Here is a 17,229-nt window from a genome sequence, read left to right as displayed (position 1 = left end):
CCGCAACAACGTTGTTAATTAGCGCACGCGCACCTTGTAAAGGGGGGGTGCCGGTATCCGCGCGCGTGAGTAGTGTTGTTGACAACACGATCGTTTTTTTCAATGTTTACTTCGAGGAGAGAGGTTAGAAGAAACTTTGTAGGAGTGTTTCCTGAAGTGAGTAGACGTCTGTGTACAGTCCGCTGTGCTGCACTTGACGTGGCTTTAATTCTGTACCTTTTGATGTTTTCAAGTACCTGGTACTTAGAAACCAGTCTGTTTACTATAATTGAGTGATTATAAAATGCTGTAATGCTATCTCGGTTGCACTGCTTCATTTCATTTTCTAAAATGCCCATCTAATTGTACACATGAAAAAATATTAACTGAACGCAATATCTTGTCTTTTTTTCCCTGATAAATACACATTTGCCTATATTGATTCGGTTTTAACTTGAATGTAAACAGTGGTTTGTAAATTTTATATCTGTGCTGATAATTCATTGAAATTGATGGGTGAGAATGTTGCCTGTCAGCTGAAGGAGATAGCTGGTTGGGGTCCCATCTGCTTTTGGGTTTTGAAATATCAGCCCTTGTTTTAGTGTTAAATTAAGCAAACAATTTAATAAATAAGCCCTGAGTATTGTTGACGTTTTTGACTTGACCTAGACTTGCACTTGATTCACAGTAATATAAGTAGTCTGTTCACTGCATAAAGGAGAGAGGCAGCAAATTATTTTTTTTAACTGAGAACATCACCATCCCTTTTCAGAATGATCTTTGTTCCTCCACTTGTTACTTGAACTGAGGCCCAAATAATTGGTGTCTATTCCTCAGTATTGTCTCTTTCTATCTTTCCACATACCTACAACTTGGCCATCCTCTGAGGAGCTTTCTTCACCTTGGTCTATTACACATCCTCAGATTTCCATCAGACTTCACACTTCATTTGAGTGGCTATTTAGACTGTGTGCTCTAAAGTTCGATTCCTTAAGCTTCCTATCTCTCTTTCCCCTCTTAAGAAGCTGCTTAAAGTCTTTGTCCTTCAATCAAGTTAAAAATCACACAACACAAGGTTATAATCCAACCTAGTGTTTATTTGGAAGCATTAGCTTTCATCAGGTGGTTGTGGAGCATAAGATCATATGACACAATTTATAACAAAAGACTACAGTTTCGTGCAACTGAAGTGAGATATTGAACAACCCTGGATTGTTGTTAAGTCATAGAGAGGTACAGCATGGAAACAGACCCTTCGGGCCAACCCGTCTACGCCGACCAGGTATCCCAACCCAATCTAGTCTCACCTGCCAGCACCTGGCCCATATCCCTCCAAACCCTTCCTAGTCATAAACCCATTTAAATGCCTCTTAAATGTTGCAATTGTACCAGCCTCCACCACTTCCTCTGGCAGCTCATTCCATGCACGTACCACCCTCTGCGTGAAAAAGTTGCCCTGTAGATCTCTTTTATATCTTTCCCCTCTCACCCTAAATCTATGCCCTCTAGTTCTGGACTCCCTGACCCCAGGGAAAAGACTTTGCCTATTTACCCTATCCGTGCCCCTCATAATTATGTAAACCTCTATAAGATCACCCCTCAGCCTCCGACGCTCCAGGGAAAACAGCCCCAGCCTGTTCAGCCTCTCCCTATAGCTCAAATACTCCAACCCTGGCAACATCCTTGGAAATCTTTTCAGAACCCTTTCAAGTTTCACAACATCTTTCCAATAGGAAGGAGATCAGGATTGCACACCAGGACTCCACTTTCAAGGAGCTTTGAACCTGCACTGCAAGGTCTGTTTGTTCAGCAACACTCCGTAGAACTTTACCATTAAGTGTATAAATCCTGCTAAGATTTGCTTTCCCAAAATGCAGCACCTCGCATTTATCTGAATTAAACTCCATCTGCCACTTTTCAGCCCATTGGCCCATTTGGTCAAGATTCTGTTGTAATCTGAGGTAACCCTCTTCGCTGTCCATTCCACCTCCAATTTTGGTGTCAGCTGCAAACTTACTAGCTGTACCTCTTATGCTCGCATCCAAATCATTTATGTAAATGACAAAAAGTAGAGGGCCCAGCACTGATCCTTGTGGCACTTCACTGGTCACAGGCCTCCAGTCTGAAAAAGAATCCTCCACCACCACCCTCTGTCTTCTACCTTTGAGCCAGTTCTGTATCTAAATGGCTAATTCTCCCTGTGTTCCATGAGATCTAACCTTGCTACTAAGTCTCCCATGGGGAACCTTGTCGAACGCCTTACTGATGTCCATATAGATCATACCTACCGCTCTGCCCTCAGGCTCACTGGTCTATAGTTCCCTGGCTTGTCATTACCACCCTTCTTAAACACGTTAGCCAACCTCCAGTCTTTCAGCGCCTCACCTGTGACTATCGATAATACAAATATCTCAGCAAGAGGCCCAGCAATCACTTCTCTAGCTTCCCACAGAGTTCTTGGGTACACCTGATCAGGTCCTGGGGATTTATCCACTCTTATGTGTTTCAAGACATCTAGCACTTCCTCCTCTAATATGGACATTTTTCAAGATGTCACCATCTATTTCTCTGCTGTCTATATCTTCCATGTCCTTTTGCACAGTAAATCTGATGCAAAATACTAATTTAGTATCGCCACCATTAACTGCAGCTCCACACAAAGGCCGCCTTGCTGATCTTTGAGGGGCCGTATTCTCTCCCTAGTTACGCTTTTGTCCTTAATGTATTTGTAAAAACTCTTTAGATTCTCCTTAATTCTATTTGCCAAAGCTATCTCATGTCCCCTTTTTGCCCTCCTGATTTCCTTCTCAAGTATACTCCTACTTTCTTTATACTCTTCTACGGATTCACTCTTTCATCTTTTAGAATAGTTTGCAGGCTTCAGTTCATTAATATGTAACTCCCAGAACTATATTTAAGTGACTTTCTAGAGATAACTTAAGCTTTTATAAAAGAAGGTGACATCTCAGCTTAGGCAAAGCATTAAGTTGTGAGATTGGCACCTGTCTGTATCCCAATCTTGAGTCAGACTGGTTCAATGTCCAAGGTAGAATTTACAAAATATTACATGTATTGACTGCCTGCAGATTGTATTTTGCTCAGAAAATGCACAATGTATCTGCACGTATAATTCTGCAAAAACAAATTCACCCCATAGACTTGTATGTATGTGCATGTGGATGAGTGAGAGAGAGAGTGTGTGAGTGCATGTGAGCGAGAGCGTGTTTGTGTATGTGAAGGCTTGGTGAAGTGTGTGTGTGTGTGTGTGTGTGTGTGTGTGTGTGTGTGTGAGAGATTATGTAAAAGTGTGTGTGTGTGAGAGAGAGATGGAGTGGGTGTATAGTGTAATGGGGTCATCTGTAGTGTAACATAAACCTAAGGTCCCAGTTGAGGCCATCCTCTTGGGTACAGAACTTTGCTATCATTCTCTGCTCAGCCACTTTACATTGTTGCCTATCCTGAAGTCTGCTTTGGAGGATGGTCACCCGAAGATCCGAGGCCGAATGTCCCTTACGATTGAAGTATTCCCTGTCTGGTGATTGTTCTGCGGTGCCCATTCATCCGTTGTCTTAGCGTCTGCTTGGTCTTGCTAATGTACCATGCCTTGGGGCATCCTTGCCTGCAGTGTATGCGATCGACAATGTTGGCCGAATCACATGCGTACCTGCCACATACACGGTGAGTGGTATCCCCAAGGGTAATGGTGGTATCGGTGTTGACACTCTGACATGTCTTGCAGTGGTTGACATGACAGTTTGTACGGTGTTGTGGTCGATGCTGTCCTGACGGCTGGGCAGTTTTCTGCGAACTGTCATCTGCTTAAGGTTTGGCTGTCACACCCTCTCACAGGCTTATACTCCATCACACCCATGCATACACTTTACCAAGCTTTCACACTTGCTGACGCACACTATCTCACGTGCACTCACACTCATGCGCATTCACACACATAGAGTCGTAGAGATGTACAGCACAGAAACATATCGTTTGGTCCAAATCCTCCATACCGACCAGATATCTCAACCTAATTTCGTCCACTTGCCAGCACCCGGCCCATTTCCCTCCGAAACCTTTGAATTCATATACCCATCCAGATGTTTTTTAAAATGTTGCACTTGTACTAGCCTCCACCACTTCCTCTGGTAGCTCATTCCATACACATACCACCCTCTGCGTGAAAAAGTTGCCCTTTAGGTCTCTTTTATTATCTTTCCCCTTTCATCCTAAACCTATGTTCTGTAGTTCTGGACTCTCACAAGTCCAGGGAAAAGACTTTGTCTATTTATCCTATTCAGGCCCCTCATGATCTTATAAACCATTATAAAGTCACCCCTCAGCCTCTGATGCTCCAGGGACAACTGCCCCAACCGATTCAACCTCTCCCTATAGCTCAAATCCTTCAATCATAGTAACATCCTTGTAAATGTTTTCTGAACCCTTTCAAGTTTTACAACATCTTTTTGATAGGAAGGAGAACAGAATTGCACACAATATTTCAAAAGTGGCCTAACCAATGTCCTGTACAGCTGCAACATGACCTCCCAACTCCTGTGCTCAATACTCTGACCAATAAAAGAAAGCATACCAAATGTCGCCTTCACTATCTTATCTAACTGTGACTCCACTTTCAAGGAGCTATGAACCTGTACTCCAAGGTCTCTTTGTTCAGCAACACTCCCTAGGACCTTACTATTAAGTGTATAAGTCATGCTAAAATTTGCTTTCCCAAAATGCAGCACCTCACATTTATTTGAATTAAACTCCATCTGCCACTCCTCAGCCTATTGGCCCATCTGCTCAAAATTTGTTGTAATCTGACGTAACCTTCTTCGCTGTCCACTACACCTCCAATTTTGGTGTCATCTGCAAACTTACTTACGAAACCTCCTATGTTCACATCCAAATCATTTGCATAAATGACGAAAAGTAGTGGACCCAGCACCGATCCTTGTGGCACTGCACTGGCCACAGGCCTCCAGTCAGAAAAACAACCCTTCACCACCATCCTCTGTCTACTAAATTTGACCCAGTTCTGTATTCAAATGGCTAGTTCTCCCTGTATTCCATGAAATCTAACCTTGCTAACCAGTCTCCCATGGGGAACCTTGTCAAACGCCTTACTGAAGTCCATATAGATCATGTCTACCACTCTGCCGTCATCTATCCTCTTTGTTACTTCTTCAAAACGCTCAGTCAAGTTTGTGAGACATGATTTCCCATGCACAAAGCCATGTTGACCATCCCTAATCAGTCCTTGCCTTTCCAAATACATGTACATCCTGAGCATTCCCTCCAACAACTTGCCCACCACTGACGTCAGACTCACTGGTCTATAGTTCCTGGCTTGTCCTTACCACCTTTCTGAAATAGTGGCACCATGTTAGCCAACCTGCAGTCTTCTGGCACCTCACCTGTGACTATCGATGATACAAATATCTCAGCAAGGGGCCCAGCAATCACTTCCGTAGCTTCCCACAGAGTTCTAGGGTACATCTGATTAGGTCCTGGGGATTTATCCACCTTTTTGCATTTCAGGATATCCAGCACATCCTCCTCTGTAATATGGACATTTTTCAAGATGTCACCATCTATATCCCTACGTTCTATATCTTCCATATCCTGCTCCACAGTAAACACTGATGCTAAATACTTGTTTAGTATCTTTCCCCCATCTCCTGCGGCTCCACACAAAGGCCACCTTGCTGATCTTTGAGTGGCCCTATTCTCTCCCTCGTCACCCTTCTGTCCTTAATGTATTTGTAAAAACTCTTTGAATTCTCCTTAACCCTATTTGCAAATGCTATCTGCTGTCCTGTTTTTTTTCCCTCCTGATTTCCATCTTAAGTATACTCCTACTGTCTTTATACTCTTCTAAGGATTCACTGGATCTATCCTATCTATGCCTGACTAGGTGAAAATGAGGACTGCAGATGCTGGAGATCCAAGTTGAGAGTGTGGTACTGGAAAAGCACAGCAGGTGAGGCAGCATCTGAGGAGCAGCAGAATCGATGTTTCGGGCATAAGCCCTTCATCAGGAAGGGCTCATGCCTGAAACAGCGATTCTGCTGCTCCTCGGATGCTGCATCACCTGCTGTGCTTTTCCAGTACCGCACTCTCGTCAATGCCTGACATATGTTTCCTTCTTTTTATTCACCAAACCCTTAATTTCTCTAGTCATCCAGCCTTTCCTTTCACCCTAACAGGAATATACTGTCCCTGGACTCTCAATATCTCATTTCTGAAGGGTTCCCATTTTCCAGCCGTCCCTTTACCTGTGAACATCTACTCCCAATCAGCTTTTGAAAGTTCTTGCCTAATACTGTTAAAATTAGCCTTCCTCCAATTTAGAACTTCAGCTTTTAGATCCGGTCTATCCTTTTCCATCACTATTTAAAAGCGAATAGAATTATGGTCGCTGGTCCCAAAGTGCTCCCCCACTGACACCTCAGTCACCTGCCCTGCCTTATTTCCCAAGAGTAGATCAGTTTTGCACCTTCTCTTGTCGGTATATCCATATACTGAATCAAATATTTTCTTGTACACACTTAACAAATTCGTCTCCATCTAAACCCTTAACACTATGGCAGTCCCAGTCTGTTGAAATGTGGTAATAAAAGATTGAGGAGGAATATATGTTAATTGGGAGAATTCACAAATAATGTGATGCCTTGCCTTCCTTTGATGCGAAGTACATGTTCATACTCAAGGTTTAAGAGTGGAGTTGAGGAAGACAACCAGCACAACACTAGTCCAGGCACCTGTATGTCGACATTGATGTGGTCCTGATTCAATGTTGACAATTTCAGATCTTTTAAGATACTTAACTATTACTAGATCAGGGCGAGTTAATTAATTACTAGTACTTGGATGATCGATCTGTATAAAGATTATTTGTACCAATCTTGTCCCTTGAGGTATATGTATTCTGTTTGTATAATCTTTGTATTTAAGGAAAAGGGGGATATTGTATTGCAGCAACAATTTAACATTGATTAGTATATCATTTAGTATGAATGCATTTTAAGTACACTATCACCACATGAAATGATGCAATGCAGCATGGTGCAGAATTTAGAGTAGTGTTGATCCTGATTGTATGTGTGGAATGAGCTCTACTATATCCCTGTAAATATTTGGTTTTTCAACTGAACCAGAGTTTTGTTTCATCTTATCATTTACCAGAGTGTGTATGTTTGTGTTAGAGACCAGGAACACAACAAGCCTCAATGAGTATTAATTATTGATGACCTTCTATATCAACCACTGGCTACCATCACACCAGAGAATGGAAACTATTCAGTGGGAAGCCTGCTGGAATCACTGGGAATCTGGAGCTAATTTCTACCAGTCTTATTCTTTCAAGGTCTTAGATGGCCTGCATTGCTGCTTTCCTCCTCTCCAGTTGCTGCTTGACAGGGTTCATCTCAGTAGTACAGGAAGAGGAGGAGGAATCAGGGCTCACTGTTGCTGTTAGTGTCCAGAGTGTACCTTTTATGGCAGCCATAAGCCTGGTGGCCATATTCAGTAGACCTTCAACAGCCATAACCTTGGCCTTTGTAAGGGCTTGTGGCAAATCAGGAACTTGCTGACTCTATGTACAGGAATAGGGATGTTATCCTAGAGCATTGTCATAGTCTGTAGCTCATCAGACATTAATGAAAACTAAAGACTGAAGCTGTTTTAGCCAAAGAAGCTTGGGAAGTCAAAAATGGTGTCTCTCTTCGCTACCCCCTTATTCAATTGTACATTCGTAACAGTAATTGATCCTCTTTGCAAATGTCTTGTGCTGTTTAATAAGGGTCTGTTTGTTATCAATGAGAAGTTGATTAGTGTAAGAATTTTGATTTTTTTTTGTTACGATTCTCCATTAGAGCTTTCTACGCTAATTTTCCAGAAGGAAAAGAAATGTATTTTGAATGACACATACTAGTTTGACCTATCTTGTACATTTTGAATTGACACTTCAGTGCATCTAGTCTATTTGTTTCCAAGTATTGTGGGTATTTTATTTTAATGATTGTTTTTGTTTCATCTGGGGTTGTTCACTTTGTTCTTTTTTAAATTGGCAGAATCTATTCAAAGTCAATATTCTCTTCTCCTCCGGCTCTAGATGGGATAGCCAAATCGCCTCAGGGAGCATTTGGTCAATATGCCTCAGCCCATTTATCATTTTTAACTAAGGAGTTGTAGCTATGAGGACCTATGGGGGGTTGTCATCCTCTAACTCCAAATATGAGAGATTTTTTAAAACAAAATCACATTTTGGTGTGAGAAGGAAAGATCTGTGTTTGTGTCCACTGTCACTATCAGCTGTCTCTCTTCTTTTAGAGTTTAACCTAGTAGAAGGTAGGGGGCTGTGTGAGGTGGCAGTCATTCCTATCCCAGTCCCAGTGGAAACCATGGATTTTCACTGTCCCTGTATCCTCTTATTGATTTTGGAGGTTTGTAATCACAGTTAGCTAAAATACTCAGTTGACAATTTATAACGATTCTCTAATAATTTACTGAGTTTGTTAAGCAGCAGTTTACATATGGTAATTATTTAATTTGACAAAGAAAGTACAGGTGTTCCCTGCTATCCAAAAATAAAGTGATCCTATGAAACCTTTTGTTAGCCAAAATGGCGTAAAGCAAAGAAGCAATTGCTTTACATGGGAAAATTTTTTGAACGTTTCTAGACCCAAACAGTAACCTACCAAATCATACCAAATAACACACAAAACCTAAAGTAATACTAACATATAATAAAAGTAAGAATGATATGATAAATACACAGTCCATATAAAGTAGACCATATTTACGGTGTAGTTTCACTCACTACAATCTGAAAGATAGCGAACACATTGGAAGGCTGAGACTTGATGGTGTTGGTGGTGGTGGTGATGATGACATTTTAGGCCGAGTTGTCAGACATTGGGGTGGTGGGAGGTACAGGAGAATGGGGTGTAGGAGAGAGAGGAAGAGGGTGATCTATCAACACTTCTCCGGAAGGTGCCACTCTCGCTGCACGTGCTTTTTTGTAAAAGCGAAAATCCTCTTTTAGTTAGCAAAAACACATGCTAGTGTAGGTCTTTTATAAAAGCGAATTGGTATAAAGCAAATGTTGAAAAGCAGGGGATACCTTTTATACAACCGTGATGGATGTCAATGTTTCATCGATCTTGAATGAAAGAAGAGCAGCAGTGGTTTTGTGTTGTCTTTGGTGATTACAGTCTTTGTTCTTCTCTCAGGATGCTGTAGAGGACCTCTTGGTCTTCTCCCAAGAAGATTGGTGTTTGTTCCCCTGCACCGCCTCTCACCGTCTCCCCATCTACTCCTGTTGACAAATCTTATTTTGGGGGCTGGTAGCTTAGGCTATGTCAATCAATCGTCTGAATCCTTTTGTCAAAGTAATTATGGGACAGCTCCTGATGACATTGGATGACCTTCCCCTTGGCCAAGTTTATCTCATTTTCTCTGCGAGCACAAACTCCTTACTTTGCAAAATTTTGCTTTCATAATCGGGTAGTGCCACCTCCAATAAACCTTTTTCTTTACAATTATAGAAGGCTAATTACTGCTGCAACACAATGAAGTGGAGTCTCCTACTACACTCAGGAAAAACTAAATATGGAATGCTAAGAGAGCAGTGTTTTAAAGGAAACCCAAATTTCCAACACTCCTCAGTCTTGCCCATGTGGCCTGGTCTGAGATGATCCCACATCGTACTAATTGGTCATTGCACGGTCAGTAGTATTGTCCAAGCAAGTGCCAGAGGTCTGACTGGCTTTGCTTTCGGGGACAGCATTCATGCTGTTATAGATAAAAACAAGGACTGCAGATACTGGAAACTAGAGTCTAGATTAGAGTGGTGCTGGAAAAGCACAGCAGGTCAGGCAGCATCCGAGGAGCAGGAAATTCATGCTGTTATGCCTAAAGCTGTCTGATTTTTAGCCAAATCTGTGATCTTTGATTTTGATGTAGTACTGTTACTGTTACTGAAGTACGGTGAAAAGTTTGATTTGCATGAAGTGCAGGCAGATCATAACAAATAAACATCATAGGTTTATTGAACAGAGCAAGGAATACAGTAAGTTACGGCTGTAATGGAGGTTTACAAAAGTAAGGGCATCAATAGATTTGAAATTTCAGAGGTCAGTTCAGAAGTCTAATAGCAGTGGGGAAGAAGCTATCTTGAATCTGTTAGAATGTTTGTGTAAGGTTTTGTATCTTCTGCCTGACAGAAGAGTTTGGAAGAGATTATATGAGATCCTGGACGATGTTGGCTGCCTTTCTGAGGCGTCAAGAAGCATAGATGGAGACAATGAATGGTTGGCTTGCATGATGGACTGGGCTGTGTTCACAACTTGCTGTAGTTTCTTATGGTCTTGGACAGAGTAGTTGCTGTATCAAGCCTTTATGCATCCAGATAGAGTGCTTTCTACGGTGGAGCTATAAAAGTTGGTGAGTGCTTATGGACATGCAGAATTTCCTTCTCCTGAGGAAGGAGAGGCAGTGTTGTGCCGCCCTGACCATTGGGTGGTCCAAGACAGATGATTGATCATTACTTCTAGGAACTTGCCGTTCTTGATCATCTCCACCTCCGTTCCAGTGATATAGAGAAGAGTGTGTCTTACTCCTCACATACTGAAGTCAATGATCAACTCTTTAGTTTTGCAGATGTTGAGGGAGAGGTTGTTATCTTTATACCATGCCACCAAGCACACACTCTCTTTCCTCCTTTTTGTCTCGTCGTTGTTTGATGTCCAACCAACAACAATGATGTCGTCAGTGAACTTGTAGGTAGAGTTGGAAGAAAGTCAGTCACACAGTCACGAGTGTCCAGGGAGTCCAGTCAGAGACTGCATCTTTGTGGGGTGCCGGTGTTGAGCATTATTTTGGAGGAGGTGCTGTTGCCTATTTTCATGAATTGCAGAGTGGTGGTCAGGAAGTTGAGGATCCTGTTGCAGAGGACAAAACAGATACCTGGGTCTTGGAGTTTAGAGATTAGCCTGGTTGGGATTATAGAAGTGAAGATTGAGCTGTAGTCAGCAAGGAGATGTCTGATGTGGGTGTCCTTGTTATCCCGATGTTCCAGGATGAGTGTAGGGCTGGGGAAATGGCACTGTGGACCTGTTGGGACGTTAGGCAAATTACAAGGGACCAAGGCAGGCTGGTGGGGGTTAGAGTTGATGTGAGCCATTACTATTGCCTGCTTCAGGGCGGGTGACAGTTTGTTGCTAAACCCTTGAAGTGTACTTTATCTTCTAATTCCTTAATAAAACTAGCATTTTCTGCCAATAAATCAGTGTTTTCTCCCAATGTTTCCTTTTATTGATCATCCTGGAAAAAAGTAGGCAACAGTCAGTATTTTCTAAAGGTAAACTAGGGATCGGTAATAATTGCCTACATCTTGTGAATATATTTTAAAAAACCGCTTGAGCGCTTCCTGTTCCAAGTGCACACAGTTATATGTCACAGAAACAGACCTGTCAGTCCAACTCATCCATGCCAACCAAACATCCCAAAATGACCTCATCCCATTTGCCAGCATTTGGCCCATATCCATCTAAACTCTTCCTATTCACAAACCCATCCAGATGCCTTTTAAATGTTGTAATTGTACCCCCCTTCACCACCACCTCTGGCAGCTCGTTTCATATAGACACCACCTTTGAATGAAAAAATAACTCTTCAGGTTCTTTTTAAATCTAGCCTCTCTCACCTTAAGCCTATGCACTCTAGTTTTGGACTCCCCTACTCCAGGTAAAAAAAAACCTTGGCAATTCACGCTATCCATGCCTCATGATTTTATAAATCTCTAAGGTCACCCCTCAGCCTCTGATGCTCCTGAGAGAAAAGCCTCAGCCTATTCAGCCTCCAGTCCCAGCAATATCTTTCCCATGTAAGGGTGACCAGAATTGTATGCAGTATTCTAAAATAATCAATGTCTTGTACAGCTACAACATCCCTATACTCAAAGGTCTGACCAATGAAGGCAAACGGACTAAACGCTGCCTTCACCATCCTATCTGCATACAATTCCACACTCAATGAAAATGCACTTGCACTCCTAGGTCTCTTTGTTTGGCAGCAGTCCTCAAAGTCCTATTGTTAACTAAGTCCAGCCCTTATTTGTCTTAGCAAAGTGCAACATTGCATATTTATCTAATTTAAACTCCACTGCCACTCCTTGGCCCTTTAGACCATCTGATGACGGTCCTATTGTACTCTGTGATAATCTTCTTTACTGTCCACTAGACCATCTACTTTACTATCATCTGCAAACTTATTAACCATTCCTCATATATTCACATCCAAATCATTTGTATAAATGATGAAAAGGGGTGGATTCAATACCGATCGTTGTGGCACACCTCTAGTCATAGGTCTACAATCTGAAAAGCAATCCTCTACCACCACCTCTGTCTCCAACCTTCAAGGCAATTTTGTAGTATAATGAATATCTCTCCTTGGATTTAATGTAATCTAACCTTGTTTAGCATGCAGAACCTTGTCAAACACCTTGTTGAAGTCCATATAGACAACATCTGCTGCAATGACTTCAATCTTTTTTTTGTCACTTTTTAAAAAAACCTAGTCAAGTTAGTGAGACATGATTCCCCACGCAAAAAGTCATGTTGACAATACCTGTTCAGTCCTTCGTCTTTCCAAATGTATATATATCCTGTCCCTCAGAATCCCTTTCAACAACCTACACACCACTGGTGCATAGTTCCTTGGCTTTTCCTTATAGCCTTTCTTAGATAAGGGCTGAATGAGCTGCCAGAGGAAGTGGTGCAGGCTGGTACAATAAAACATTTTTAAAAGGCATCTGGATGGATAAATGAATAGGTAGGGTTTAGAGGGATGTGGGTCAAATGCTGGCAAATGTGACTAGATTAATTTAGGATATCTGGTTGACATGGATGAGTTGGACCAAAGGGTGTGTTACCGTGCTGTACTGCTCTGACTCTATTAGCCAACCTCCAGTTTTCTGGCAGCTCGTCACTGACTGTCAGTGATGCAAGTATCTCAGCAAAGTGTCCAGCAATCACTTCCTTAGCTTCCCAGAAAGTTCTCTGGAACACCTGATCCGACCCTAGAGAATTATCTACCTTGATATATTTTAAGACCTTCAGCATCTCCTATTCTGTAATATGAACTCTTTTCAAGATGTCACTATTTATTTCCCCAAGTCCCTTAGCTTTCACTTCTCCCCAGTAAGTACTGACATGAAATATTTGTTTAGTGTCTTCCTCCATCTGCTGTGGTTCCACACATAGACTGCTATGTTGATTATTGAGAGGCCCTATTCTCTCCCAATTATTCTTGGTTTCTTAATGTATTTATAGAGTATCTTTGGACTCTCCTTAACTCTATTTGCCAAAGCAAACTCATGTCCCCTTTTAGCTCTTCTGATTTCCCACTTTAGTATACTCCTACTGCCATTATAATCCTCTCGGGATTCACTTGATCCCAGCTGTCTATACCTGCCATGTGCCTCCTTTTTCTTTACCAGAGCTTCAATTTATCTAGTCATCTAGCATCCCCTGCAATTTTCAAAGGCCTCCCATTTCCCAATCTTCCCTTTACCAGTGAATAGCCTCCCCAATCAATTTTTGAAAGTTCCTACTCAATTCTGAAAAATTGGCCTTACTACAATGGCTCAACACTTCAACTCCCCCTCCCACTCCACCAAGGACATGCAGGTCCTTGGACTCCTCCATCGCCAGACCATAGCAACACGACGGCTGGAGGAAGAGCACCTCATCTTCTGCCTAGGCACCCTCCAACCACAAGGGATGAACTCAGATTTCTCCAGTTTCCTCATTTCCCCTCCCCCCACCTTGTCTCAATCCCAACCCTCGAACTCAGCACCACCTTCCTAACCTGCAATCTTCTTCCTGACCTCTCCGCCCCCACCCCCACTCTGGCCTATCACCCTCACCTTAACCTCCTTCTACCTATTGCATTTCCAACGCCCCTCCCCCATGTCCCTCCTCCCTACCTTTTATCTTAGCCTGCTGGACACACTTTCCTCATTCCTGAAGAAGGACTCATGCCCGAAACGTCGATTCTCCTGCTCCTTGGATGCTGCCTGACCTGCTGTGCTTTTCCAGCAACACATTTTCAGCTTACTACAATTTAGAAATTTTAACTTTTTAATCGGTCCAATCCTTTTCCATACTACTTTAAAACTTGCCCCAAAATGCTCTCTCACTGACACCTCTGAACTTGCCCTGCTTTATTTCCTAAGAGAAGTTCAAATATTGCATTTTCTCTAGAAAGTATATCTACATATTGAATAAAAAAGTTTCTTATACATGTTAAACAAATTCCTCCCCATTTAAGCTCTTAATACTATGACAGCCATATGTTTGGAAAATTGAAATCTCCTACCATTGCAATCCTAGCCATTTCTATCCCTGAAGAGATCCCAATTGTCCAAAAATGTGCATTCTTGCTCCTTTTCACCAGTTCCTTCGCCATGGATTCATCCCCTCTATCCTCCTGTTGCTACTCTCACAGCATGTGGCACTGTTAGTAGTCCAGATATTACTACCTTTTGAGAACTTTTTAAAAAATCTCCTGCCAGTTTCCTGTATTCTTTCTGCAGAACCTCGTTCCTTTTTCCTACCCATGTCATTAGTACCATGTGTGGTCCACAACTTGGGGCTGCTCCCCCTCCCCCTCAAGTATCCCAAAAACACGATCTGCGAATCACGAACCCTGGTACCTGGGAGTCAACACACCAATTAGAAGTCTGTCTCGTTCTCACAGAACCTCCTATCTGCTCCCCTAACGATGGAGTCCCCAATGACTAATGTGCTGCTCATCTCCCCTCTTCCCTTCTGAGCAACAGGGACAGACTCTGTACCAGAGACCTGTACCAGAGACCTGTACCACATGGCTTCCCCCGGTATGTTTCTTCCCCCCCCCCCCACCCCCCACTCCCACAAACACTGTCCAAAATGGTATACTTGTTACTGAGGGGAATGCCACAAGGGATCCCTGCACTGTCTGCCACTTCCCTTTCCATCCCATGTAACCCATCTGCCTTTTTCTTGCACCTGAGTTGTGACTACCTCCCTGTAACTCCTCTCAATAACCCCCTTTGTCTCCCAAACAATCCAGCTGCAGTTTTGAACACAATGTTTTGAGGAACTGGAGTTGGGTGCACTTCCCGCAGTTGAAGTCAGCAGGGACACTGGTGGTGACCTTGCCTCCCACATTCTGCAGGAGGAACATTTAACTGCCCGAACCACCTTTCCCATTATTCTAAATTTCCAAAGAGACTATAGAAAAGTAAGGAATAAAAAAAACTAATTACTTTACCAATCCAGCATACAGAAGTTTTTTTTATTTTTGGTTAGAGGAGGAGGGTGGGTGGGAGACAAAATCTATGTAGTGTTTCTGGTATGGCAATCACCCAAATTATTATTTCACTTACTCAGCAGTCCTGTGTCCGCTCCTGCTCAATGTGCATCCTGCCTATTCATGAAGTACATTTTTAATTCAGTGATTCACCTTCTCGTCAGTCCCCCTGGCTGACGCTCCTGCTCTTTCTGCTGCAGCACCAAAACAAAACCTGTCAACGTCCTCATAGAAGCACAGAAAGAGTTTTTGGCCAACTGTGTCTGCTCTCGTCAACAACAACCACCTGGTTATTCTACTTAATTTTCCAGCATTTGGCCCATTGCCTAGTATGCCTTGGTATTGCAAATGCACATCTAGATACTACTTCAGAGTTATGAAAGATTCTACCTTTACTGGCAGTGAGTTTCAGATTCCAATCAATCTGTGCATGAAAATATTTTTTCCCATCTCCTCTAAACCTCCTGACCCTTAGTTTTAGACTATGCTGCATAGGTCATTGATCCCTCCATCAATGGGAAACGTTTATTCTTGTCTACCCTATATATGCCTTTCATAATTTTATACATTGCAAACATTTTCCCTCTCAATCTTCCCCACTGAAAGGAAAACAATCTCAGCCTGTCCACTCATGGTTCACAATATTTTAAGTTCCAGAGAATCTGCAAATTTTAAATTAGATCTAGGTCATCTTAATATATATCAGGAAGAGCAGGAGTCTTATCATACATCTTCAGAGAAATCCATATAAAATGTTCTTCAATTTGAGAAAGAACTAGTGGGGGAAAAAAAGTAGTGACTGTCACTCAGTCAATTTTGTATTCATGTTGTCATTGTGGCTTTTATTCATCCCCTTTATGTTACCTAACTTTCTTTTACACAAGGGCAATGAATGATCAATAATTTACTATTTTGTCACATTCTGATAGTTTTCATTATAATTTACAGCAAAATGTCCCATCTTCCTAACAAGGTTGAAGCAGAGCTTCAGCCTTTGCTTGGACAACTGTTGAAGAGCATAAAGGAGAGAATCTCAGGAGCACCATCAGTTGAATGTGCTGAAGAGATCTTGCTACACTTGGAGGAAACTGATGAAAACTTTCACAAGTATGTTGAAAAAATGTGACATTTGGGGGTTGATTTTCGAAACTAAATTAGTGTAGAGGATGAACCTTAATTCAGAGGTTTGAAGTTGAATTCTAGCTGTACCTGGCATTCACAGCCTGGATGGGTCAACATTGAACTAGTAAGTGGTATGAAGTAACTGACTACATTCACATGATTAGGTTTTTTTTGGTGATGGGTCTCTAATATAGAGGGGTTAATTTTGTTACTTCCCTTTGTGAGCTGCACTCATCATCCCACTTGCCCAAAAATAGAGAATTGCACAGATCAATTCACAAGAGGAAAATTACAAAGAAAATTAAAAATACTTTATCAAAGATTATGGAAAAACAAAGAAAATGTTTTTTATAAGAGATTTAGAGATTAAAGAAGATTCCTGGATTTACATAATGAAATAATAGAGAATATGTCATTTATTCTTTGCACTGTTAAATACGACTCGAATGACCTCAGACTCCAGTGTTGCACTTTGGAGGCCAAACTATAAAGGGTAACATCCCTATCTATTTTGGAATTAAGTGATCTGATTGCTTAACTTACAAAACACTTTTATGACCAACTATTAATGCAGGAGTTCCTCAGGATAGTGTCCTTAGCTGAACCATCAATGACCTTTTCTCCATTATAAGGTCAGAAGTGGGGATGTTCACTGATGATTGCATGATGTTTACTGCCATTTGCAACTCCTCAGTCCATGTCCAAATGTAACAAGGACTGGACAATTTCCAGACTTTGGCTGACAAGTGACAAGGTTGAATGTTAGACAAT

General features: G+C 41.9%; 1 protein-coding gene across 3 annotated transcripts in view; it reads left to right on the top strand.

Moving 5' to 3' along the window:
* Positions 1–9: 9 nt before the first annotated feature.
* Positions 10–17,229, top strand: part of tbc1d32 (TBC1 domain family, member 32) — a 247,339-nt gene continuing 230,119 nt past the window's right edge. For 2 of the 3 annotated variants that reach the window (XR_011954513.1, XM_072555919.1), the window contains exons 1-2: positions 10–156; positions 16,285–16,443. Coding sequence is in view for 2 of the 3 variants with exons in the window: in XM_072555919.1 (XP_072412020.1) it covers positions 16,289–16,443 (155 nt within the window). In the remaining variant the exon portion in view is untranslated. The remainder of the gene's footprint in view (positions 157–16,284; positions 16,444–17,229) is intronic. The other variant, XM_072555916.1, reaches the window with a different exon arrangement.

Source organism: Chiloscyllium punctatum, chromosome 3 (genome assembly GCF_047496795.1).
Source record: "Chiloscyllium punctatum isolate Juve2018m chromosome 3, sChiPun1.3, whole genome shotgun sequence".
Lineage (NCBI taxonomy): Eukaryota > Metazoa > Chordata > Chondrichthyes > Orectolobiformes > Hemiscylliidae > Chiloscyllium > Chiloscyllium punctatum.
The sequence above is the reverse complement of the archived record's forward strand: the minus strand, read 5'-3'. Positions and strand labels throughout refer to the sequence as shown.